Genomic DNA, 24907 nt, shown 5'->3' with positions numbered 1-24907 from the left:
TGTTAATAGAGTTATTTTATTACCAAACAAATGTGCAATATAACCAATATTCATGAATAATACTCCATATCGTGGAACCTTGTATCTCCATAATGGTAACTTTACAGGAGAAGAAAAAACCTACTTTACTTTTAATGTAAGTCAATGGAATCAGAATGGTTTCCAAGTCATTTTGGCCTGTTTCTTTTGGTCCCTTCATCATGAAATTTACATACAAGGTAAAGGGCAATAGGCATTTTCAAATTATGTGAAAAACAGAAAAATGACAGAAATGGAGATACAAGGCTTTATTCTTGACAGTAGCGATATGTAACTTTTACATGTGCAATACATATAAAATATGTTATTGATAATGTTTATATTGCTTATTTGTGAAGATTTATTTCATCTTTGGTATTATATATATATATATATATATATATATATATATATATATATATATATATATATATATATATGTATATATATCGTCTATACGACAATAATTAGCAAACTGTACTTCTTTTTTTGAGTGCCTTGCTATCCCTTTGCTGCTGTAGCACTGTGAATCTCCCACCAGTGGGAATCTTTTCTTATTACAACTTCCGGAAACAGCTGATGCAGTGATTGGCAGCTATGAAGATGATTTAGAAACCATTTGTTGTTGTGTGCAGTTTGAATGAATGAATGACCAAGATTCCTAATTAGAAGAACTTCATTGGTGCTGAAGGACGTGTCTGTGTTTGAAAGAACACTCAGTCAGGCGTCATCACATATTCTTAATCCTTACAGACATTCTTCATTATATCTCACTCTTGTTCATAATGAGTAAATTGATAACTACACTTCTCTCTGTGTCTGACTGCCCTGGTTCTGTTGAGTTTCTATAGGAGCGATAAAAACATGTCCAAACCTAGGAGCTGTAATTACGGGGTTCATGTAAAGGATAATAAAAAGGCAGATTTAGTATATAATAATAGTTTAAACATGGACAGTATAGTAATTTAACAGAAAGAATTGAATGCAAAGATTTGTGTTGTGGTCTCTTCTCCTTCGTATTTTGATGAAATCTAAATAGTAAGTAAGTTCAAAAGGGCATGACAGCAGTAATAAAGATAATCCAACAGTACTTCGGGTATTCATATAGAGGACATGTAAATATTTACAAGCAGGAGAAACATAACAATAAGAATCATTAGCATGTTTATGAAGAAACAGGTATAAAGGCAGGAGAGGTTCACATCTACAGGGTATAAGGAACTCTGGTTCTGCTGCCCTGCCTGCGGTGGTTGAGGCGGTGACGTCAGCGCCTGTTTAATAACTGCCCCACTGACGGGGCAGACCGAGCCGGCACCATGGCTGCCATGTTTTGGGGGAAGTGACCGTCTTCCGCCGGCCTAAGCGTGTATCTGTGCCGACACCCCTTCGAGGACTCACCCGTTGTCGCCGAGTTTGGCCGGGCAGGTCTCCCTCAGGGTGGTGGCTCGCCGTCGGCTCGGTTCCCTCTGCGTGATTTTTCTTTTCCGTTCCGTAATCGTGGAAGATGGCGGACCCGGCGGAGTGCACCATCAAAGTAATGTGCCGTTTCAGGCCACTGAACAACTCGGAGGTGGAAAGAGGGGACAAGTACATCCCGAAGTTCCAGGGGGAGGACACGGTGGTCATTGCGGTGAGCCGAACGCGTTTGTGTCTTGTCCAGTCGAGTGTTAATGTGGGCCTCTGGGCTCAGGAGCTTCCGATGTGGCTAAAATGACGGGCAGCGTCGCGCTAGCGTTAGCCGTCCACCCACAGCGCTGCGCTAGCTCGCGAACTGCTCCACTGAGTTAGCTGGTGCTGGTCCACATACACTGGGAAAAGGTGTATAAAGGCCCACAACACGTTGTTGACAGCTGCGTGTCTGAGAATGACTACTGGGACACAGAGCAGCGACAACCAGGAGACCAGTTTTGATATTTTTCATTTACTCATAGCTAGCAAAACCGTCCGACATAGCTAGCGTTAGCTAGTCCGGCTAACTAAGCAGTGTCTGTTGTTTCAGGGTCTGACAGTCAAACTGGCCCACTGTGGCAAATTAGAGAAGCTGGAATAAAACACAGGTGGTGTACAGCTAACCATCTGTGATTTCAAAAGGTCAGTGAACAGGTATATCGGCTCTGCTTTGAGTCAGCAGCCGTTCGCATAAACAGCAGATTTTCCCTGTAGCTGTCTGGCCCCGGCGCACCTCTCTCCTCCTGTTTACCGCTAAGCTCATCAGTCCGGAGAGGATCCAGGATCTGATTCCTTCTTCGGGTTTTCTAGTTTCTGTTTAACATTTTCCTTTGCTTAATAGCAACAGTAGCTATACAGCAACGTGCCGCAAATACAGAACTCCCGAAATATGACATTTTGAAAGTGATTCAGCACGAGAAGCAGGAGTCATGTCCACCTTTAAACCCTTAAACTTATTTAAAACATTAAAGCTACTTCCTGTTCACTTCAATATCGAGGTATTTTTTTTCGCCAGTAGAGAGAAATAATATTTAACTGACTTCGTCCGTATGAGATTTTGTCAAAGTATTACTGAATTAAAAGTGGAAGAGTGGGGCCAGAAATATATATGAGGGAAAGTAAAAAGGCATCTGAATTTATACAAACCCAAGTATGTGTCTTTTAATATATAATTCAAGATTTCCTCGGTGGCATGTCATGCGATGGTGTGTGGTGTGGCAGCGAATTGACAGCACTAGTCCGAGCACAGAAGCAGATCACCGTAGTTGTAGGTAGCGTCATTTTACGCTTTTGGCTAAATGTTAAAAACAATAAAATAAAAATACAAATTTAGATGCATGGCAAGTCTGATTAACTAGATTCATGATACAAGACCTGTCACAGCATTAGTTTTCCAGACATTTGCTCGGAACAGTTGGAACAGAAGAAAAAAAAAAGGCCAGTAAACTGTCAAAAACTGTGAAGACTATTTTTGTTCAGTGTTTTCCACACTGCGCTGTGCTAGATCCAGTTGAATGAGAGTGATTTTGCTCTTTCATGTATTTTCCACCCCCCTTTTTTTTAAAGAAATAACACTTTGTTTATGAATTCTTGATCACTGTTCCCTGAGATCATGTTTAGTGGTAAGTAGTTTAGTTTGAAGGCTACATAAGACTGGAAGGGACGTTCTGTTGTGTTTGCTGTCAGAAACTGGGAAGTGCCATTTTTCCCACTTTTAAAATGCACTACAGCAGCTGAGTGAAGTCGCATTTATAATGCTCTTACAAACCAATGCTTAATTTCCATTCTAGATGACACAACAAAATGATTTTAACAAGAAACCGAACAGAGAGAAGTTGAGTTTACTGTTTAACCACCTGGTGTATTCAACCTAACAATGAGCTGCAATATGAAGTGTTATATACGTGACTTTTGGCATTTACAAACAAACCAAAGGTCCACTGTAAAAGAGGCCTGCCACCAGAATATCAGTCAAGGTGTTTATTGCATGCAGGATCACTAGAGATTTCTTCCCTGTGAATAGCATATTTGAGAACTGGGATGATGGCAGGTTCAGCTGTCCAAATAAAGGCCAGAACACATCTGTTAAAATCCTTCTATACTGTGAGCGTTTAGAGTCATATACATGTCAGAGCTACTGCATGAATATTCAGAGATGCGGTCAGTCAGCCTTTTAATGATGGGACAAATTTTGTCCATTAATTGTAAAGCACTTTGGTTTTAAATGTTAAATGAACAAATTTTACTTATTTACTGATATACTTACTTAATGGCCTCTTCTGTTCATATGCACACAACTCTGTGGCTTCTAAACTTTGTACTGAATGTCTAGTGATAATTTCTACAAGACATTGAACACCAGTGAGTCATACCTGTAATGTGGATGCCAAGCAGATTTTTATTATCTTTTGGAAAATGGCTTCTGTTGTTGACCAATATGAGACATTTATAAATAATGGAGTAACCTTTATTTACAATAATCAGGTTTTATTTGCTTACATGGTCACTGAATGAATGTACCGCACAATTTTTAAAGCATCATTTGATAAATCTTAGCTGCTAACTACAGCACAAGAGCTGGTTAGCATTAGCCTAGCTAGCATGATAACAGCTCTGCTCACAGATATGTTTGAGTCTGGGTAACTAAAGCACTGGCACGAGTTTAATGATAATGATTCAAACCTGCGCCTTCAGTGAAGGCAGGCAGTTGGCACTGAAGGGACAGAAAGGCAAAGTCGAACCTGTTCTATTATTTTGTAGCCTGATTGGATAACTTGGCGTGCATGTCCAGTTCTCACAAGTTTGTTATTGGAAATTTCTCCCCACTCATTTTCATCAGGGTGTAGCAAAAATGGTTGTGAGCAAGCGATTGTGGAATAGTGAGTAATGCAAACATGACACGTGGCTTCATGCAAATTGCGCGTAGCGCTGACCAGGCAGTCATTGTCTGTGCATAGCGAGTTTGTGCCTACATAGTTTACATGGAAATAAAGTTAATAACTGCTGTGTCTGAATCCCCCATTGTATACCATTCAGAACCGACTGAATACAAAAGTAAAATACATACCTAAGCCGAAAGCCTCTAACACTGTCAGTGTTCATGTTGGGTCAATAGACAGTAGCAAATTGCAGTTATAGCAAGCTAGGAGCATCTGTTTTGTTGGTTGACGGCCTGTGTAGCCGACCACCATATACTGAACTTTACTGAGCTTTTAAACTTTACATACGTAGTTTAGTTGAGGAGAGAAGTTATTTAAAGTCCATGGCTGTTTGACAGTTTCTTTTGCATCCTGCGTTCTTGACAGACACACCCCTCCAGCAGTGAGGTGCTGCTGAAGGAAATGAGAAGGGTCTGGCTGCAGTCATGCACTCTCAGCCTGGCATGCACCGCCAGCCTACTGATGATGTCAGTGCATGCTCTGCCATGACAGTGTTTTTGTTAGTTTTATGAGGAACAGTGAACTGCTGGGCAACAAGAGCTACACTGAATGTATATCAACATTGCCATATCGATAATAAAGGTAATTCAATATGGAAACTTTCAAAATAAACTCTACTACGACATTAAGACACGAATGTCATTTTTATTCACAGAAAAAAACAAAAACGGCTAAAAATTTACTGCTAAAACTCATGAAAGAGGGTATCAAAAACTATATGAAATATGGATTAAAATTGAACTTATTAGGGATTCTAGGAGGTTGTCCATGTAGGACAGATTACTTTTGCTGTCTTGTCAACCTCCTAGAAAGTTCTCGGACAACGTTCATAACTTAGGAAAATTACATTGCAGACAACATTGTGGGAACCAAAACACTACGTTGTCACAACTTAACTGTTCGCAGGGCCGTTAGGAGTAAAAACCTGATGGTTTTGCTTCCCAACGGGAATTGGCTTGATGGTTGCCATTAGAGGCCATTAGGAAATGATCAAATGTATATGGAATTAGTCCTAAAACACCTGATTAAATGATCAGAATCCTTTACACTGTGATATCAACCCATCAGGAAAACACAGAAAACCACTAGCAACTACTGAGAACCACCAGGAACCAACAGAAATTTTTAATGGGTTCTGTGATCTTTTCTATCAGGAAGGTACGTTAAATGTAACTCTCTAGCCGAGTTATGGGCAAAACTGAATTAAGTGATTGTCGCTAAGCAACAGCAGCCAAAAGTTACCGTTCCACTGGGCTGTTTCTGCCATTGTGGCAGAGAGTGCATGTGCATGTAACATCACTGGGGCTTGAGAGTGCATCTGGCTGAGCGTGCATGTCTGCGGCCAGACCCTGTTGAAGGAAATGGACATTTCCATGCAGTGGACGCGTACTGTTAACATTGGGTTAGTGAGCAGGCTACAGATCCAAACAGTGCCATACACCACAGAACAGATTTGACTCCGACTAACTGGTGCTCTGCTGAAACAAATGTAGGTGATAAAACACCAGCAAAAGTCAAGTTATTGGTGCATGAGTGACAAAGTTGAATTAAGACCTGTTCTGTGGTGTTTGGCACCGTAGCGTTAACAATAGCTTTGTTAGCAGGACAGATGCACCGCATTCTTTAGCGTCAGCTTGGTTCCAGCTTACTGATGCTAAAATGACACCTGTTTAGAGAATATCTCAAAGTGCAAAGTTAAGTGACTACTGTTAGAGTGAAAGCCTAAATCAAATGTGTCCGGTGTTATTTGTGGCTCTTGGCTGTTGCTTAGCCTTTGTTTTTTGATGGTTTTTCCTGACTCTGATTTTTGCCCTCTTCCTTCGAGGGCCAGCTGTCTGTGAGTTTCACCCCACCAATCAATGAGCATCTCTTTTATAGAAGTGTGTAGGGTGTGTTTATTTGGTTGTTCGGATGGAGAATGCAAATTTGACGTGTCACAATGTTGAAATATCCTCATTGCTTTTAAACACTGCAGCATTCCAGTATATTCCCCCAGCCCCAGTGCTGTTGACATGATGTGTAAATATTCAGGAAAGTATCTATGGGAAGCTGACAATTAAGGAAAATCTCATTCAACACAAAAGCTTGTTTTCAAGGAAGGCTTGTGTTTACAGGGCGTCAATACTGGCGTAATGTACACATGATGGTCATGGAAAATTCAATTTAAGTAGTGTATTAAAATCCACCTCCAACAGTTGTTCAAGGTAGGTAGATATGCAGGTCAACTATATGTAATCCTCTCTAGCCCCTTAAATTGTGTAGTTATTATCAGGTACTATAAATATTATTAATTTTCAATACTATGTATTACTAAGTGGTAACTATGAAACTAAAGTGTAAATTATGTACTTATGAGAAAAAAAGAATTGAAGCATTGGCCCACATGCAACATGAGGACCATTGCACTTTAGGGGGTTTAATGAAGTTTAAGGTAGAAAGTTTCAGAAAGGAAGAGAAGTTTGCTGCATGGCATCAGTTAAAACATTGCTTGTTTACTTTGGTGTGAGTGTGTGAATAAACCCAGTCTTTTTATTGGTCATGGGTTTGTTTGTTCCTACACACTGTGTCAGCTGAGTGTCCTTCTAACAACCAATCAAAGCCTGCAGGCTGTTTTTATATAACAAATCTGCCTTGCCCAAAAGGCAGAACAGGAAAGTTCAGTGGTAGAAACTGCTACACTGTGAAAATGAAGCCTTGTCCTTATATGTGTGGGAGGAGAAAACAAAGGCCTGTGAAGACTCCCATCACAGCCGAGGATGGGTCTAATGCAAATATAGAAACCATGTTTTTGCCTGGGGTGGCATTTCAGTATGTAGGAATAGCAGTATTTTAAATGACATGGTCCTGCCATGTTTATTTTGAAAGTTATAATATCAATAGTAGTAATATTAACAAGAGACTAAGATTGTCTCGGTCATCTTATAGGTTTGTAATTTGATGACCAAGTCAGATTTGGGAAAAAAATCCTGAAAAGTGTTTCAAATGGACTGACAAACTACAAAAACTCAACTACTGTGCCTGAAGTGGAGCTGTGGTAAGTAGCTGCTGACAAAAAACCCGCCTTAATTCTGTTTGGGGGCCCACTTGAAGTCAGCATCTTCTAAGACAGCCCTGCCCAAAGCAAGCCCACCAAAGAAAAAATCACAGTGACCCATGTTGCTGTTTATTTGACAGTCACCAGTTTGTGCAGGAGCCTGTAGTTAATCATAAACAGCATAAACAGATCAAAAGAAGTTGACAGTAAGTTGAAGTGTGTATGCAAATCAGACCTTAGTGCTCACTCATTTTTTGTTCAGTGTATATATACAACTCTGTATAACTGTAATCCTGTTTTATTGTCTTTCACAGCAGTCATGTTTAAGACCTATCTTCTTGCTGCTGATTATTTTTCATTGCTGTTTCATTGACAAAAAAAGAAAAGATCAAGTTGAATTAGCATGTAGATTAAAGAAATGGGCTTTACAAATGCTTTTTCATTCTGATGAGATGTTTAGGAGCTGCTTTTTCTGTGTTCTTTGTTGAATTTACTCATTCTGTGTATGTGTATGTGTTTTTTTCCAGGGTAAACCATACATGTTTGATAGAGTTCTCCAGTCCGTCACGACTCAAGAGCAAGTGTATAATGCTTGTGCTCAGAAGATTGTTAAAGGTACATGCTCCCATTGTGGACTGTAGTGGTACAGTCTTGTCTATTGAAAAGTTTCACTGGACTTGTATATAATTTATTCTGTACTTAAAGGATCAAGGATGTAAATATGATCTGTCTTAATTTACAGATGTGTTGGATGGCTATAATGGAACCATTTTTGCTTATGGGCAAACATCTTCAGGCAAAACGCACACAATGGAGGTAAGAAATGAGGTTTGGAAGGAAAGGTGTGAAGTATTGATGTAGCATGTCTGTTCTTTCTTTTAAATAAAAATTGAATGTTCTAACAGGCCCAAAACCCAAGAGGATATGAGCTTAGAAAGTGTGTGTGTGTGTGTGTGTGTGTGTGTGTGTGTGTGTGTGTGTGTGTGTGTGTGAGTGTGATCATTCTACCAGGGAAGAATACTAACACCAGCTCCTGCACTATGCTTGATGTTTTGTCTTTTTTGTTTTTTTTTGCCTCCAGGGTAATCTCCATGACACAGACGCAATGGGAATCATTCCCAGGATAGTGCAGGACATTTTTAACTACATTTACTCCATGGATGAAAACTTGGAGTTTCATATCAAAGTAAGTTTTCTGTTTCTCTCTCTGTCTCTCTCTCTCTCTGTCTCTCTCTCTCTCTCTCTCTCTCTCTCTCTCTCTCTCTCTCTCTCTCTCTCTCTCTCTCTCTCTCTCTCTCTCTCTCTCTCTCTCTCTCTCTCTCTCTCTGTCTCTGTCTCTGTCTCTCTCTCTCGATAAACCACATCATCCAAACGTTAAACACAACTTTTCTTTTTCTTCCCAACATTTAGACATTTTTGCAATTTTTTATCCACATTTTCAAAACTTGCATAAAGGCCATCAATATTTATTTTCTTTCTTTTTGGAACCTTGTTGTAATGTGTGATTTATTGTGATGGCAGGTTTCGTATTTTGAGATTTATTTGGATAAGATCCGGGACCTTTTGGATGGTGAGTCTCTTGCCGTTCTTTTCTCCATATGTTGTGATTCCTGAAAAATGACTGATGCTATATAATCATAAAACAGAATGTAGTGCATTCAAGTGACTTTTGTTTTTTCTCTTTGTCTGTCTGTGTTGTCATTTGTCTTTTGTCTCAGTGTCAAAGACTAACCTGTCTGTACATGAAGACAAAAACAGAGTTCCTTATGTCAAGGTACGTCTCAGGGTTTTCATGATCACCAATTGCACATCACCCTTTATTTTTTTTTATTTTATTTTTTTTACTACTTTAATCTGGTTATTGGTCTTTTCATACACCCAACACTCACCTAAGTTACACTGTTAAAGGGCCCTAATCCTACATATTTCTTGTACTTTTGTTTTTTTGTAATTTGTTTTTTCTCTTATGCCTGCAACATTTGATTTATGTACCAAAAACAGACACAATTATTTTTTTTAAATGATTGTTCTTCATCCTGTCTTTGCCTCTTAGAAGTAAACAGGCAGATTTTGTTTCTGTGTTTTTAAGATGTGTAAGCTACCTCTGTTCAGATTGACTCCCTTTTAACATACCTAGTTTAAAAAAAAAAAAAAGCTGTCCTATCTCAAGCACTCTTAACTTTAGTGTGAATGTGGGGGCTGAACTAAACTGTGGACCCAAATCCAAAAAGTTATTAATTTGTAATGTTTGGTGTTGTGCTGTTTGAACATTTATCTGAAAGCATTTAACCTTTAAGTGCTGACGAATCTTATTTTGATGGAATTTCAGGGCTGCACTGAGCGATTTGTGTGTAGTCCAGAAGAGGTGATGGATACCATTGACGAGGGCAAATCCAACAGACATGTAGCAGTGACAAGTATGAACACACAAACCTAGTCACATTTTGAACATGCCCTTTACAAACCTTCAACATCAATTTCTTAAGTGTTATTTAGTACCTGCCAAACACAAGTATATCCGAAGTAACTCCCTCACCACAATATCTGTACTATTCTCATTAATGTTATCCATAAGTAATATGTGTGTATGTGTGTGTGTGTGTGTGTGTGTGTGTGTGTGTGTGTGTGTGTGTGTGTGTGTGTCTCAGACATGAATGAGCACAGTTCCAGGAGTCACAGCATCTTCTTGATAAATGTAAAGCAGGAGAACACTCAGACAGAGCAGAAGCTCAGCGGCAAACTATACCTGGTGGACCTGGCAGGTAGTGAGAAGGTGTGTACCCCCTGAGGAGTAGTCTTCATGTATTACACCATATACTAAATATTGCACCATTACAGTGAAAGCAAACCAAGGGTGCTTGCTTCAATCTTCTGAGTCTGAAATGTCTGCAGTAACAGTACTGTGCAGGAGTGTGAGACCACCCCTTGTTTTTCATTTTCAAGTGCTTGTTCTTTTTCAGCATAAGGGGGGGAAACGCAAAACAAATTTGTCAGACAATTGCACAGAAGTTTTAGTGACTAAATAAGATGCATGTTCAGTATTTAATGTGTCCCCTTTTACCTTTTATTGTAGCTTCCATTCTTCTCATTCTTTTTAGGAGACCTGCTTTCATTTTTTTAAAGAAATCTGCAGGATTACTTTTCCACACCTCCAAAGTTAATTTGTAGAAGTTGGTTGCATTTTGGGTTATCCCATTTAGTAATGTTAAGGTCTGGGCACTGAGGTGGCCAGTCTGTTCTGGGGACACCCACCACTTCTTTGTTATGATTTGCAAATTTTCTTCTTTTTATGTTTTTTGTCAAAGCTAAAAACTTGTGACTGTGACCTACCAGCTTTTGCATGGCTGAGATTCTCATTTTATCTGTTAACAATGTTTTTTGTCCTCTGACTTCTTCCTCACGCAAGTGGATTGTCGTACATTTAATCTCCTCAAAAATATCTTCTGAAAAATTAATAACTTGTTTGATGGTCATTTCAACTATAATTTATTTTTCAATTTAATTTTAAGGTAGTCTGACTTTTGCTCATTACTGTATTTTCTCCATTGTTTTGCCCATTTAATGTGCTTTTACCAGTATTGAATTATCTGGTTTTGAGCGTGTCTGGACTGTAGAGCTGCACTGAACTTTTGTCCTTTTTGACAGGTCAGTAAAACAGGAGCTGAAGGTGCTGTTTTGGATGAAGCCAAAAACATCAACAAATCTCTCTCCTCCCTGGGAAACGTCATCTCAGCATTGGCTGAGGGATCGGTCAGTCTTGCACTTCTCTACACCCACACTAAAATATATATTTCACTTTTATATCTGAAGCAGTCCATTTTGTCCAGTTTCATGTCAAGGAATGTTAACAAAATGTCACAATTAGGTTTTGATTAGTTGTTTTATCTACTGTCTTTTGAGGAGCTTGGTGATTGTAAGAGGGCTCATTTTCTCTCACTCTCTCTCTCGCTCTCTCAGACATATGTTCCCTACCGAGACAGTAAGATGACAAGGATCCTGCAGGACTCTCTTGGTGGGAACTGCAGGACCACCATTGTCATCTGCTGTTCCCCTTCAAGCTTTAATGAGGCGGAGACTAAATCAACACTCATGTTTGGACAGAGGTGAAAACCGACACACACACTTTACACGTTACGCTGCTTTATAGACTTTATATGCTCTTCTCGATGGGTACTGGTGCGTAATACAGTCTTGTGCATTTGTTGAAAAGTAAAGTGGAACAAAAAATCTTTGTGTCTAGAGCAAAGACAATTAAGAACACTGTGTGTGTGAACGTGGAGCTGACAGCAGAACAGTGGAAGAAGAAGTATGAAAGAGAGAAAGAGAAAAACAAGGTCCTGCGTAACACCATCACATGGCTGGAGAATGAACTCAACCGCTGGAGGAATGGTGAGAAATGTGCTCATTAACCACTTATTATTCTACACATATTATAAAATTACACATACATACAAGTGTAATTTTGTAGTTATGAAAGGAATCCAATGCGTACTTATACATACATACATACATACATACATACATACATACATACATACATACATACATACATACATACATACATACATAGTGTGCTTCTTAAATTTTTTTTTTTCTGTTTTTGAAAGATAAATCGTTGACTTTTATTTTTCCAAGCAACACTGTAACAACTTCTCAAATTCAATACATTCTATACTTTTGATAGAATTGATCTACTTCCAATGAGTTATGCATGAGAAGTAAAATACAGATAGGTTAGAGTATAAATGAATAATGCTGTAATGATTTTAGTACAGTATTGGAATTGGAGAAAAAAGAAATATTTGAAAGTGTATTGAAACATAAAACTGTATCACCAATGCACCCCTCTGGCACGCATTTACTGTCTTTCATGGAGAACATGGAAAAATGCTTCGTGTCAGACTTGGTAGATTTTGCACAGATTTTATATATTTTTGTGCTCTCTGTGACATGTTTACTAATGTTTTTGTGCAGGTTGAGATGTGCAACATAAGGTTTTATGAGGCAGTTCAGGTTTTCGCGCTGTTTGTAGGTCATTTGCACTGTTTTGAGATCCTCATTTTTTACTAGAATCTGCTGCTTTGCAATCTTTTGTCCTAAAATAAAGTTAGTTTTTCTGAGCCAAACCAATCTGTTTGTATTAGAGCTCTGTAGACTCAAAAATCATGTTGAACTTGAAAACGTGCGTCATTACACCCCTGGATAAGTTCACTTTGCTTATGCAGTCACCAAGGCTTTCATTTATCTGATCATTAGTCAGTAAATGTCATACCATTTAATACCTATTGCTAAATGTTAAATGTCACTTCAGACTAGGAGAGAGGAACTGGTTAATATTAGCTTGGCATGCTAACAGTTCTGCTCACCGCAGAACGGGTGTAGATAATCAAGACTCAAAACTAAGGAAAGTCGAGTGGCTGGTGTTTGAGTGACTAAACCTGTTCCATGGTGTTTGGATCTGCCTAATGCTAGTTGGCTCCTCTCTAGTTAGCAGCTCTCTACAGGGTGGGCCATTTATATGAATACACTCAAATAAATTGGGAATGGTTGGTGATATTAACTTCCTGTTTGTGGCACATTAGTATCTGGGAGGGGGAAACTTTTCAAGATGGGTGGTGACCATTTTGAAGTCAGCCATTTTGGATCCAATGTTAGTTTTTTCAATGGGGAGAGGGTCGTGTGACACATCAGACTTGTTGAGAATTTCACAAGAAACACAATGGTGTGCTTGGTTTTAACGTAACTTTATTCTTTCATGAGTTATTTACAAGTTTCTGACCACTTATATAATGTGTTCAAAGTGCTGCCCATTGCGTTGGATTGTCAATGCTCCCGCTCTTCACACACTGATAGCAACGCTGCAGAAGAAATGCTCTTCCCATTGAAAAAACTAAAGTTGATATCACCAACCATTCCCATTTTATTTGGGTGTATCCATATAAATGGCCCACCCTGTACATTGGCTAGTGGGCAGCAGATCTAAACTGTGCCACACACTACAGTATGGGTTCGAACCCAACTGGCACTTGGTTTATACAAGTGTAGATGACTCATTACTGAGAAAGCAGTCACATGAAGGATGACGGTCACATTAAAAACTGTTCTGCTGTGTTTTTGGTTGTAACTTGCTTGGCTAAGCTAGTGCTAGCCTAGTTAGCGGAATAAAGGTGCCACCCGCCACAGTACAGGCTCGGTTCCAGCTAACGGTGCAGCAAATGGAAAGAAACTGTAACCTGTCTTATGAGTTCAAACCAGCTCAGAACAGCGCAGTATGGCCCTTTGAGCTTGTTGGCTCAACCGTGGGATGAAAAGAGGCCTTTGTAATGCATTATTCAGCCCTAGCTGTTGAGTTTAAGTTTTTTGCCACCTTTTGGGGGGGTAATAGTAGGAGTGCCTTGGGCTTGGGGTATAGTCTTGAGATTTTCCTCTCCTGTGCCTGTGTGTTAATGTTTGTCTGTATGTGTCATACAGGTGAGACAGTTCCTGTGGAGGAACAGTATGATAAGGAGAAGGCTAACACAGATGCTCTGGTTCTGGATAATGTTGTGAATAATGATAAACCAGCCTCTACACCGGGAGTGCCCGCAGTTCCTGGGGTCCGCCTCACTGATGCTGAGCGAGAGAAGTGTGAGGCAGAGCTCGCTAAACTCTACAAGCAGCTGGATGACAAGGTGCGCAATGTACATCTAAACTGACCACACCTCTATTTTTCCTCTGTACTCCATTAATCCTCCTCTGTTTATTTTTCTCTCTCCAGGATGATGAGATTAATCAGCAGTCCCAGCTGGTAGAGAAACTCAAACAACAAATGCTGGATCAGGAGGAGGTTGGTCCTTGTATGCGTGTTGTCCTTGTGTGCAATGTCATGATCTGTGGTGTTTATCCACTCAGTGCCCCAAGGATTTTTCACAGAAGTAAATATCAGTAGCAGGAGTCAAGTGTGGCTCCAGTTTTTCACTCCAGCCAAGCTTGATCTCACCTTATGCAACTGATCTGTTGTTTTGAGACTGAGACCAACTCATGAACAGAGTACATTCAGGTGTGCTTCTGCTTAGTGGATTGAAAACATGCAGCCACATCGGCACTTGTGAATAAGATTGGTCACCCCTAAGTATAGCACATTTTAACTGTCCTTTTTTGTGTGCCTTATTACGCAATCATTAATCACGAAAAACGTGTTTTATTCATTTTTCTTAAACATGTTGCAGCTGTTAGGCTCGTCACGGCGGGACCATGATAATCTGCAGGCGGAGCTGACACGTCTTCAGCTGGAGAATGAGGCTTCTAAGGAGGAGGTGAAGGAAGTTCTGCAGGCGCTGGAGGAGCTTGCTGTCAATTACGATCAGAAGAGCCAGGAGGTGGAAGACAAGACCAAGGAGTTTGAAGCCCTCAGCGAGGAGCTTAACCAGAAATCCGTAAGAGTGTTTGTGTACATGCATGAGAGAACCGCTCTGCTCTGACTTTATTTGAAATGCGTCATTAGTTTATTTAGTCTGCTTCAGACTAACTTGAAGAGGTGTGATAGTAAGGGGTTATGATTGAAACAAGTGAGCTTTTCCAGGTGTTGTAGAGGTGGGTTTAAAACAGACTTTATAAACTGCTAAACCATTACAGAAAATGTAACCATGTAGAAATTATGCTTTCTTTGTCTGTTTCAGACCATCTTGATGTCCATAGACTCAGAGCTGCAGAAGCTAAAGGAGATGACTAATCACCAGAAAAAGAGAGTGACTGAGATGATGTCATCTCTGCTAAAGGACCTGGCTGAGATCGGCATTGCTGTGGGCAGCAATGACGTCAAGGTGATGAGCTCCTTCTGTCTATAAAAAAAAAAAAAAAAACGTCAAGAGTTGAGATCATCACTTAACATGTGAGACCTAGCTAGCAATACGTTTGGCAGGTTATGCATTATGCAGAGGGTAGGAAATTTGACTATTTTTAAATTTGTAAATTGTATCAGAGCACTTGTTCTGACCCAAGGTGGTTAAAAAAAACAAAGCAAGCAGCTAGCCCCCTCCCCCCGTCCCCCCCAAATGAGGGAACCACATTTCTAATGCTGCTCTTCTGCATCACTGTGAATTCAAAAGGCTTATGTATAAGACAAACTCTATTTCACTGTTTACAGCAGCATGAGGGTAGTGGTATGATTGATGAGGAGTTCACTGTGGCCAGGCTGTACATCAGCAAGCTGAAGTCAGAGGTGAAGACCATGGTAAAGCGCTGTAAGCAACTCGAGAGCAGCCAGTCAGAGAGCAACAAGAAAATGGATGAAAATGAGAAGGAGCTTGCTGCCTGCCAACTACGGATCTCCCAGGTAACCTACTGTATTGGTCTTCATCCTCCTCGTCCTCTTCAACCACATCAGTTCTTGGATACTACACTGAGAACACTGTGAAACCAGTTTTGGTAATCGAACAGCAGGGTGAATTCAGCAAGTGGGACAAATAAGCTTCATGCTGGATTGTTCTTTGTTTCTGGAGCCAATCAAATGTAAATATCTGGGTCCTAGTCATTCAGCATCATCACTATGGGTGTGTTTTTATAATCTGAAACCAGTCTGGTTCCACCAACCACATGCTTAGTGGGCCGACAAATCAGCTGGGTTAAAAAGACATGAGTAAAATTTCAGTCACTGGTGTTAACGTTCATAAAATCTACATTGTTTTACCTCTCTGAGTGTGTGTTAGTTGTTGGAATGAGGACATACAAGCTAACTTTCTGTGACTTTTAACTTGCAGTGTTTACCTAGCGTGCGTGCGTGCGTGCGTATAGTCCTACATTCATGACATACCTGTCATGGATATATAACGTTGCAACATGACGTGGAGCTGAAGTAAAATGTCTGTGTGCAGGGCTGCATAGGTTTGCAGTGTTTCCTTTAGGATATTTTATCAGCAGTGTTGGCAGGACAGACTGTCCCCCCCTCCAGCCCCAATATAGTGGAAACACTGAGTTTCCTTACGCTTCGTCGTCTGTTAAATGGCGGTACTCCAGGTGACAGTCTGTTCCCCAAAACAACAACTGGGCCATCACCACAGGATTTTATTTATTTACAAGTTTACAGGTTGTTTGTTTATTTGTTAGTTAACTGGTGAGCCAGTAGCACTTTAAGTTGGCTGTCTTGCAAAGTTTTTACTGGGCAAACACTGGTATTTACTGGCTAATGAAGACCTTGGTATAATTGCCTAATAATAATAATAATAATAATAATAATAATAATAATAATAATAATAATAATATAATTGCCTTCCTTATCAGTGCCATCTGTATGGTTTGGCATTGGAAAGCCTGCAGGCATTGATCTGATCTGAGCAATTACAAGTATTGTTTTTGGCCTACAGTCTATTACATGTTTTTTTTTGTGGAATCATCTTATGTATAGACTTGGTCCTGCAATTCTGACGTTTTCGGGTTTAGCGAAATGACACGTAAACCAGAATGACAAAGGCACAGAGGACACAGAAAGAAAAGGCAGCATGAATGAAGAACAGTTGACATTTGAAGATGGATCAGTGGAGAGAGGGGGCATAATGAAAAGAGAGAGTACAGAATGACTAGTGTATGGTAGAGTATATAGAGCAGTTTGAGTACATTTAGTCAGGGAGCTGAAGTTCTTTGTCAGGGGTTGGAATGTGCCAAAGTCCTCAGCTCTTACTCTTAAAAGATTAAGCTGTTTCAGTTAATGGTTGTTCATTCAGTTAAACGTGATAAATTATTTTGTTGTTGTACATAAGATTTTAGTATACTGTCAGTAGGTCATAGTAAATTAGTGCAAAACGGTGCCAGGCTCTGTTCAACAGTCAGGTTTATCCAAATGAAATTACTCAGTACAGTTTTAATACATTTACATTTGAAAGGCTTGTGACAAATTAAAAGTATGCAGCTCTCATGAGGGTCCTCTTTTGCTGAATTTACCCAATGATTCTGGTATTGCAATCATATGTTAAGTATAAGGAAACTGGTAATATCAGTGCAGGAAAAGTGACTGGAAAGTATGTAAGATTTTACACTTCATATCAGCTGTAACTGAGGAAGATAACTGTTTCCTTGCATCGTTGGAATATAGCACTGTCCAGAGGGAATTTAAAAAGAAAGGCAGGAGCCCAACTCACTTGCTGTGTCTTTGTCTGTCCCCTCTCTCTTGCTGTGCCTTTAGCATGAGGCAAAGATAAAGTCTCTAACGGAGTATCTGCAGAATGTGGAACAGAAGAAGCGGCAGCTGGAGGAGAATGTGGACTTACTCAATGAAGAGCTGGTCAAAATCAGTGCTCAGGGTACAACAAACACAAATACATGTACATGATCTACACATACAGTTGAAGAGCTGACATTCTAGAGATATAGAAATTACAATTAGATACGTGCCTACTTACTCAGTTTGGTCACATTCATTCAGACAAGTGTGGTGATGTCTTATAATGCTCTACATAAGATTTTGGTGTACTGACAGCAGGTTATAGGATATTAGAGACCTGTGACCTACTGACAGTAGACTAAGTAACAAAAGAAAATCACATTTGATTGAATTAAAGTAAACTGAGTAATCTTTGGTGGCACAAAATACACACCACCTTCAGAGCCATGATTTTGTGTGTGTGTGTGTGTGTTCAGAGAAAGTCCATGCTCTGGAAAAGGAGAACGAGATACACAGCACCAATGAGGTGAAGGTAAGGAACAGTTCTGTCAAAATATGAAATTTGAATATCCATCAAATTCAGATTGGGTTGGGGATATTTGGGGGTACATTTGAGTGTTAAAAGCCGATTGCAGACTTTGTATATTTATTAACTTATAGATTTTATTTATTATATCTATATAAAGGTCCAACTCTTTGAACCATGTGAAATGCTGTTGTTACTAACTCAGGCAGCATGGAATCAACTTCACTGTTGATCCTTTTGTATGAACATGTCCAGCGGTCTAGGTGCACTAGTAGCTTATGTTCAATGTTGACGTGAATGAGTTTGAGAAGTTCTGTTAACACATTGTGGCCCCCACCCCAACATGAACTTGATTTTTGGGGCTGCTGACATCACGTTTTACTTGCCCCAAACATCCGGGCACTTGTTATTGTTGACCCCTGGAATATATATATATATATATATCAAGCGTTCTCAAAAGCTCACGTGGTTAATATATATGCGGTTTATTGCTGTTTTGTATCCTGTGAAATGTTCTCTGAACCAGAACAATAATGCATTTCAAAATTAAATGTTCAGTTAAACAAATAAGGAAGAAAAACATGTAAGTGCATGTGTAAGAAACATGTATGAAGTATGAAAGTTAATATTTCTTATAACATGTCTTTTAATAGGGGTGTAACAATAGAATGTGTTGTATCATAGCATAGCTAGCCTGTTAGCTTGTGGCTTGTATATTAGCTCATAGGCACGTCAGAGTTTTTGGTTAGTGCTTCTGTGCTGATTAGAAACCAGTCTGAATGCATCAGGCAAAAATGGTCTCATAGTGGGGGGTTTTTTTTTTTTGGTCTTATGCAATGTTGAGTGGAAACATTAGTCCGGGGCTCCAGTTTTCAGGCACTCCTTATAGAATTTTTTTTTTTGTGTTTATCAAATATCAAACAATTCTATATCAAATACAATTATGAATTTTGTAAATTGTTACACTCATCAGAATTTAGTTTTGGGATATTCCCTGGCTTCCTTGTGATTTTTTTTTTTTTTGTTTTGTGTGTGTGTGTGTGTGTGTGTGTGTGTGTGTGTGTGTGTGTAGGAGGCGGTAGAGAAACAGATTCAGAGTCACAGAGAAGCCCACCAGAAACAGATCAGCAGCCTCAGAGATGAACTGGACAGCAAAGAGAAACTAATCACAGAACTGCAGGAGTATGTGTTTCTTTTTCTTTCTTTCCTCCTTGCTGTCTGTGCTCTTTTGCAAGCTTTCATTTTTCTCTTTCTGCTCTCTTTACTCATGCGCTCTGTACTTCGTTCTGTTTGATTTTATCTCTCTCCCTTTGTTTTAGCCTCACTCTCGTGCTCTCACGCTCTCTCGCACCTTTTTCCTCTCTTGCACTCTCTTTCTCATGTATTTGATCTTTCTATCTCTCATTGTTTCTTTATTTCTCTTTCTTTTGGCCATTCTCTATTTTCCTTTCTTGTGCTCTCAGACACACAAGAAACTACATCACTTGGTTTCTAGGGGGCAGTGTAGGGGTCAGACTTAGAAAACTTGAACCAAAAAATGTGCATGAATGTATACTGTCTCCTCTCATCAGTGAATCTCTCTCTCTCTCTCTCTCTCTCTCTCTCTCTCTCTCTCTCTCTCTCTCTCTCTCTCTCTCTCTCTCTCTCTCTCTCTCTCTAGTCTGAATCAGAAGATCATGTTGGAGCAGGAGCGTTTGAGGGTTGAACATGAGAAACTCAAATCTGCTGATCAGGAGAAGAGTCGCAAACTGCACGAACTCACGTATGATCACAAACGCTGTTATCATTTAACTAGTGTATGGCTTCATTTGATATAATGGAGGTTTCAGGCTTGTGTTATTAGCTTCATGAAAAGCAGCATGCTGTAAAAAATAGAAAAGGTGTGTATTGTGGGTTTATTACTAGCTTAAGTGTTTGTGTGTGTGTGCTGTGTAACAGGGTGATGCAGGACCGTAGGGAGCAGGCCAGGCAGGACCTGAAGGGTTTGGAGGAGACAGTGGTGAGTTTGTTTGCTTGTTGTGGGGGTTTTTTTGTTTTTTTTTGGGTATGTCATGATGAGGATGATGTGATGAAAAATCTTACAAGTAAAAACAAAAATTCAAGCAAAAGTTGTCAGCATGACACTCACTAAAATGTGCATTTCATTTGTTTGTTAGGCCAAAGAACTACAGACTCTTCATAACCTTCGAAAACTCTTTGTTCAAGATCTTGCGACAAGGGTGAAAAAGGTATTAATGTTTCAAACAGTTTCATTTATTTTTAGCCACTATCAGTTATACTTAATACTAAGTAATTAACTTGCTCATTCAGAAGTATTACAATTTTTTATTAGAGGTGTCTTTATTTATAGGGTAATGGAGTTTGTTTGTTTGTGTGTGTGTGTGTGTGTGTGTGTGTGTGTGTTTGCATGCATGTATTCAGAGTGCTGAGATGGACTCAGATGACACTGGTGGCAGCGCTGCACAGAAACAGAAGATTTCTTTCCTGGAGAACAATCTAGAGCAACTCACCAAGGTTCACAAACAGGTAAAATATGCACGTGACGCACACACATCTGAGCATAATCATGCGTGAAGTACTTTCCATGTATATTACGAAATTGTTATTTTCTTATTTCTTATTTTATTTCTTATCTTAATTTCTTATTTTGCCTATTTTAACCTGTATATTTTGTATCTAATATAAAACATAGCTTATTTGTTATCTGCTAATTAGTCTCTCCTTTTAATCCTTCCAACAAAAATGTACTGTGACTCATTCTAGCCTCTCTTTTTCTATGTAGCTGGTGCGAGATAACGCAGATTTGCGCTGTGAATTGCCCAAGCTGGAGAAGCGTCTGCGGGCAACAGCTGAGAGGGTGAAGGCTCTGGAGTCTGCATTAAAGGAAGCCAAAGAGAATGCAGCGCGTGACCGTAAACGCTATCAACAGGAGGTGGACCGCATCAAAGAGGCAGTGAGAGCCAAGAACATGGCCCGTCGCGGACACTCTGCACAGATAGGTAAGTGCATTCATGTTTATGATAAGGTCAGATGGTTCCTTTAATTAATTAATTAATTAATTAGTTAGTTAGTGAGTTAGTGAGTTAGTCAGTCAGTTAGTCAGTTAGTTAGTTAATAAGACCATAATTTTTAGAGAGAACATGACATTCTACTAATTTACTACCATGGTTTTAATAGCCGGGTCCCAGCACATTTCTAGCATGAATGCACATATGTCTGCAGGCATAAACAAAACCAAATTTTTAAGCGGGTTATGCAGTTTAACAACCAGATTGGCAGATAGCCAATGGGTTAACAGGCTCCTTCTATAATATAGTTTTGCTACTACAAAATTTACCAAAGCTTTCACTGAAAAACTTTTAAAGGACGTGTTTCACACATATTTTACAAGCTTTAGATGCTTGTGAAGGTTTCTACGTACCGCTACGTAATTTTCATGAAGCTACTGGAATACCATTTTCTTTATTTTATATTGATACAGGTTGGGCTCAGTTGTGGAGAAAAGAACTTGGCATGAATGACAAAATATAAAACAACTTCTCCTTGGAATTTTTGAATAGTAAAAATGGTCACAATTGGTCTATTTGAGAACATCCACTCAGCTGGTTCACATTACTTATATTGTAAAGTTAGAACTTGTAGGCCAACATAGAAATGAACCAGCCTGTTGCTGATTGTGAATAAAGTGAAACTTGTCCAAGTGACAAGTTTCTATCCATACACACCAGCAGATAATCACATAATCTCAATCTCTCTCTCTCGCTCTCTCTCTCGCTCTCTCGCTCTCTCTCTCGCTCTCTCTCTCAGCTAAACCCATCCGCCCGGGACAGCCTCCTGTAGCCTCTCCCACCCACCCTAACGTAGTCCGTGGAAGTGGGGGTGGCGGCCTCTTCCAAAACAGCCAACCAGCTGCTATCAGAGGAGGTGGAGCCAACAAACAAGAGAAGAGGTTTGTGAGGTTTAAAAGCTTTGACGTTAATGAAATTAAACAAAAGCCAGTTTGAGATTTTATAAGACTAGTGGTAAAGGTAGCAAAATGCTCGGACAGAAACTTGCTGAAGCACGAAAAAACCCAAAGTGAACTACGACCCCTCTGATCCCACCTATTGAGTGTCATGATTGTCTGTCATGTGTGGCTGACAAGTGATGTAGCAAATAGAAACTGGAGTTTCAGACAGACCCTTACTATTGACCGAAAGAGAGGTTGAGAACAAGAAAGGAAGTTGAAAGCAATGATGAATGAGGTCAACAAATAAAAATGCAAGCAAAAATCATGGCAGTATCTATACTTCAGTAGCAATAGCCATACTAATTAAAACAGCCACTAATGATCTTGGCTCTCCAGTGACTGACTTGATGTTGGATGGTTTAGTTCTGAATCACAAACACCACTCCAACTCTTCACAAGCGTTGGATAAATCTCCATCACTCCAGATAACAGTTCCACTGCTTGGCATTAGGCATTATGACCATGGCTTATGTGCAGCTGCTTCAGATCCCTTTTTATTGACCATGCTTTTCTATGGAGATTAGACAGTCTGTTGGATGCCTGCATGAGCGATGGGTGCATCTTTTAAAGTAGCTGAATTTACTAATTAGAAGGGGTTTCTGGATACTTTTGGACACATAGTGTAGTAATATTAAGCTTCATATTTCTGAAATAATTTGAAGTTCAAGCATGCTTTGAAGTAACATTTTTTTTTATCTTGCAGTATGTAAAATATGTTAAGAGGTACCATTACAGTTATGACAGTGGGATATTTAATGACTAGACTGAAATGTGAGAAAAGGAAAATACAGGATCTAACAAGATTGTTGTGGGTCCCCCCCCCCCCCTCCCTTTTCTTGTTTTCCAATCAGTTGAAGATGAGGACTTTGCTTGCTCACCACGGACGATGCAGAATGCAGATGTCACCATGGAACCCTTTCATTCCATTAACACGATCCCTCCCACATGCGCACGAGGGAAGAGTTTTAAATATAATTATTCATGGGCTGTACAGTTCCACTCCCCCCATATTATTTTTTTCTTCTGTCAAAAACACACACACACACACACACACACACACACACACACACACACACACACACACACACACAAACCACCACAAATAAGAAATAAGCAAAGCAAGTTAAGCAAAACAGGCTACAACGCTGAACAGTTTTGAATGTACCTTGGTTAACTTCTCTCTTGCCGTTAGTTGTCCTCAGTCTCATGCTGCCCTGCACCACGCCGAGACGGTCGAGTACAGCGGTTTCATCAGGCGCAACAAACACGTCAGCACATAATCGATCACACGTCTTTGGCTGCTCTCCGCACTGGTTCCACTACATTCAGTGACCTTGTTGGGCTCATTGTGGTCCGAGTAATTGATGTTTAGCGACTGGAACTTGAGAGACGAGATCCGACAAGAAAAGTTACGCGCCGTTCGCACATATGAAGTAGATTTCTGTCGTCTTTCTATCTACCACTACAGTTCTGCTGTACATAGAGAGTGACTGTAACAGTTATATTGAAGCAGATAATGGTTGATGGTTTTTACTTTGTAAGAAATTAACTTAATGATTTTTGAAAAGGGTGGGGTGGGGGATGGTAAAGGACTCTAGTGGTGAATAATCAAACTTGACTCAATAGATGAACACATTCATTTTAAAATGAATTTTAAAGCATGATCACTGAGGCTTATGGTGCGTTCAGAAAGAAAGTGAACTTGGCTGGAGATCCTCTTCGGTACAGTGGAGTGTGAAATGATTCTCACACTGTGATGCCTCATACAGACAAAGAGAATGAGAAATTCAGAGCAGTCGGTCCTCAAACCACCTGTTGTCTTTGTTTTTGTTTGTGTTCATCATCCATTCCTATTAAAATGTCTGTTCTTGCGCGTTGACGGCGCCCTGCTTCTGCTACCAATCAGCCATTTGGTTTAGCAGAAGTCTTGGGCTTTTTTCTCCTGCCTGCAGTCTGGTTATTGGGCAAATGTGTGGTCTTTGCTGACCCCCACCCCCAACCACGTAACTGTATTACCAGCTGCCTGTTTAGACTGTGATTTTGTTTGTTTGTTTGTTTGTTTGTTTGTTTTTTCCCCTTGAAACCAATTCCCAACACAACAGGGAACTGAATGACCGTATTGTTGATCCTAAAAAGAAAACGAGCAATTCCAATGACACTATAAATGTAACATGAGCATAATCTCACCTGCAGTTTCTATGTAGCCATAAGCCTCTAATGATTTAAAACCATTTTCTTCACAAGTTCTCAACTCTGCTTACTGGGACTTGAAATGAGTAGCTAGCTAATGTTAGCTAGTTAGCTGTTAGCTGTGGTTTCTGTGTTCATTTTGACACTCCTGGCTGATTTATGCCCTTCAGCAATACTGCCTGTGTATTAGCCCCAGGTTTTCCCTTCCAACTGGTTACCATTTACCGATATCGGCTCTTCATCGAAGCGGTCACGATATTTTGCGTTAAGCTTGAAGAGAATTAGCTGCTTTTATTACTGTGTAAGAGAAACTCCATCAGTAATTGACAGGAGGAGTGACCAATGGAAAAAGGCACTGGATCATTCCAAGAGAAAAAGGGGCACAAACGGACGGTTCATGCTGAAGGAGAAGGGGACGGGGGGGATGGACTAGAATGATGTTACCTTTTTCTGGAGGGACTGCATGATGTACATGTATGTGTGATTAAATAATTATGATCAAATGTGATGTCATGGTCTTGGTCTTCAGTTCGTCGATTGAGAGATGTTTGGCATTTGCATGCGTATGATTTTTTTTAAATTAATTGATTAATTAATTTATTTATTT

At 39.8% G+C, this 24907-nt stretch overlaps 1 protein-coding gene across 2 annotated transcripts; it reads left to right on the top strand.

The window, feature by feature from the left end:
* Positions 1-1296: 1296 nt before the first annotated feature.
* kif5ba (kinesin family member 5B, a) lies at positions 1297-24808 on the top strand. 2 transcript variants are annotated; one of them, XM_037531050.1, is made up of 26 exons: positions 1297-1648; positions 7968-8055; positions 8183-8256; positions 8522-8626; positions 8962-9010; positions 9159-9214; positions 9770-9857; positions 10089-10213; positions 11086-11190; positions 11398-11543; positions 11681-11829; positions 13912-14111; positions 14198-14266; positions 14649-14855; positions 15099-15242; positions 15569-15754; positions 17597-17714; positions 18052-18107; positions 19174-19283; positions 19762-19863; positions 20040-20100; positions 20258-20329; positions 20523-20627; positions 20884-21100; positions 21909-22050; positions 22962-24808. In XM_037531050.1, the coding sequence occupies exons 1-26, from the start codon at positions 1523-1525 to the stop codon at positions 22963-22965; spliced, it is 2904 nt and encodes a 967-aa protein (XP_037386947.1). In that variant the 5' UTR covers positions 1297-1522; the 3' UTR covers positions 22966-24808. The 2 variants fall into 2 exon arrangements, with proteins under 2 accessions (XP_037386947.1, XP_037386946.1); XM_037531049.1 differs by having other exon boundaries at positions 1298-1648; positions 15566-15754.
* Positions 24809-24907: the final 99 nt, after the last annotated feature.

The sequence above is a fragment of the Pygocentrus nattereri genome, chromosome 19 (genome assembly GCF_015220715.1).
Source record: "Pygocentrus nattereri isolate fPygNat1 chromosome 19, fPygNat1.pri, whole genome shotgun sequence".
NCBI lineage: Eukaryota > Metazoa > Chordata > Actinopteri > Characiformes > Serrasalmidae > Pygocentrus > Pygocentrus nattereri.
Note: the sequence above shows the minus strand (reverse complement) of the source record. Positions and strands in the feature narration are given on the sequence as shown.

Excerpts from the sequence above, each read along its gene's own strand:
- kif5ba (XM_037531049.1), top strand. The coding sequence starts at position 1,523 with ATGGCGGACCCGGCGGAGTGCACCATCAAAGTAATGTGCCGTTTCAGG. Across the intron at positions 17,715-18,051 it reads GGTCAAAATCAGTGCTCAGG|AGAAAGTCCATGCTCTGGAA; the intron begins GTACAACAAACA and ends GTGTGTGTTCAG. Across the intron at positions 19,864-20,039 it reads CGCAAACTGCACGAACTCAC|GGTGATGCAGGACCGTAGGG; the intron begins GTATGATCACAA and ends GCTGTGTAACAG.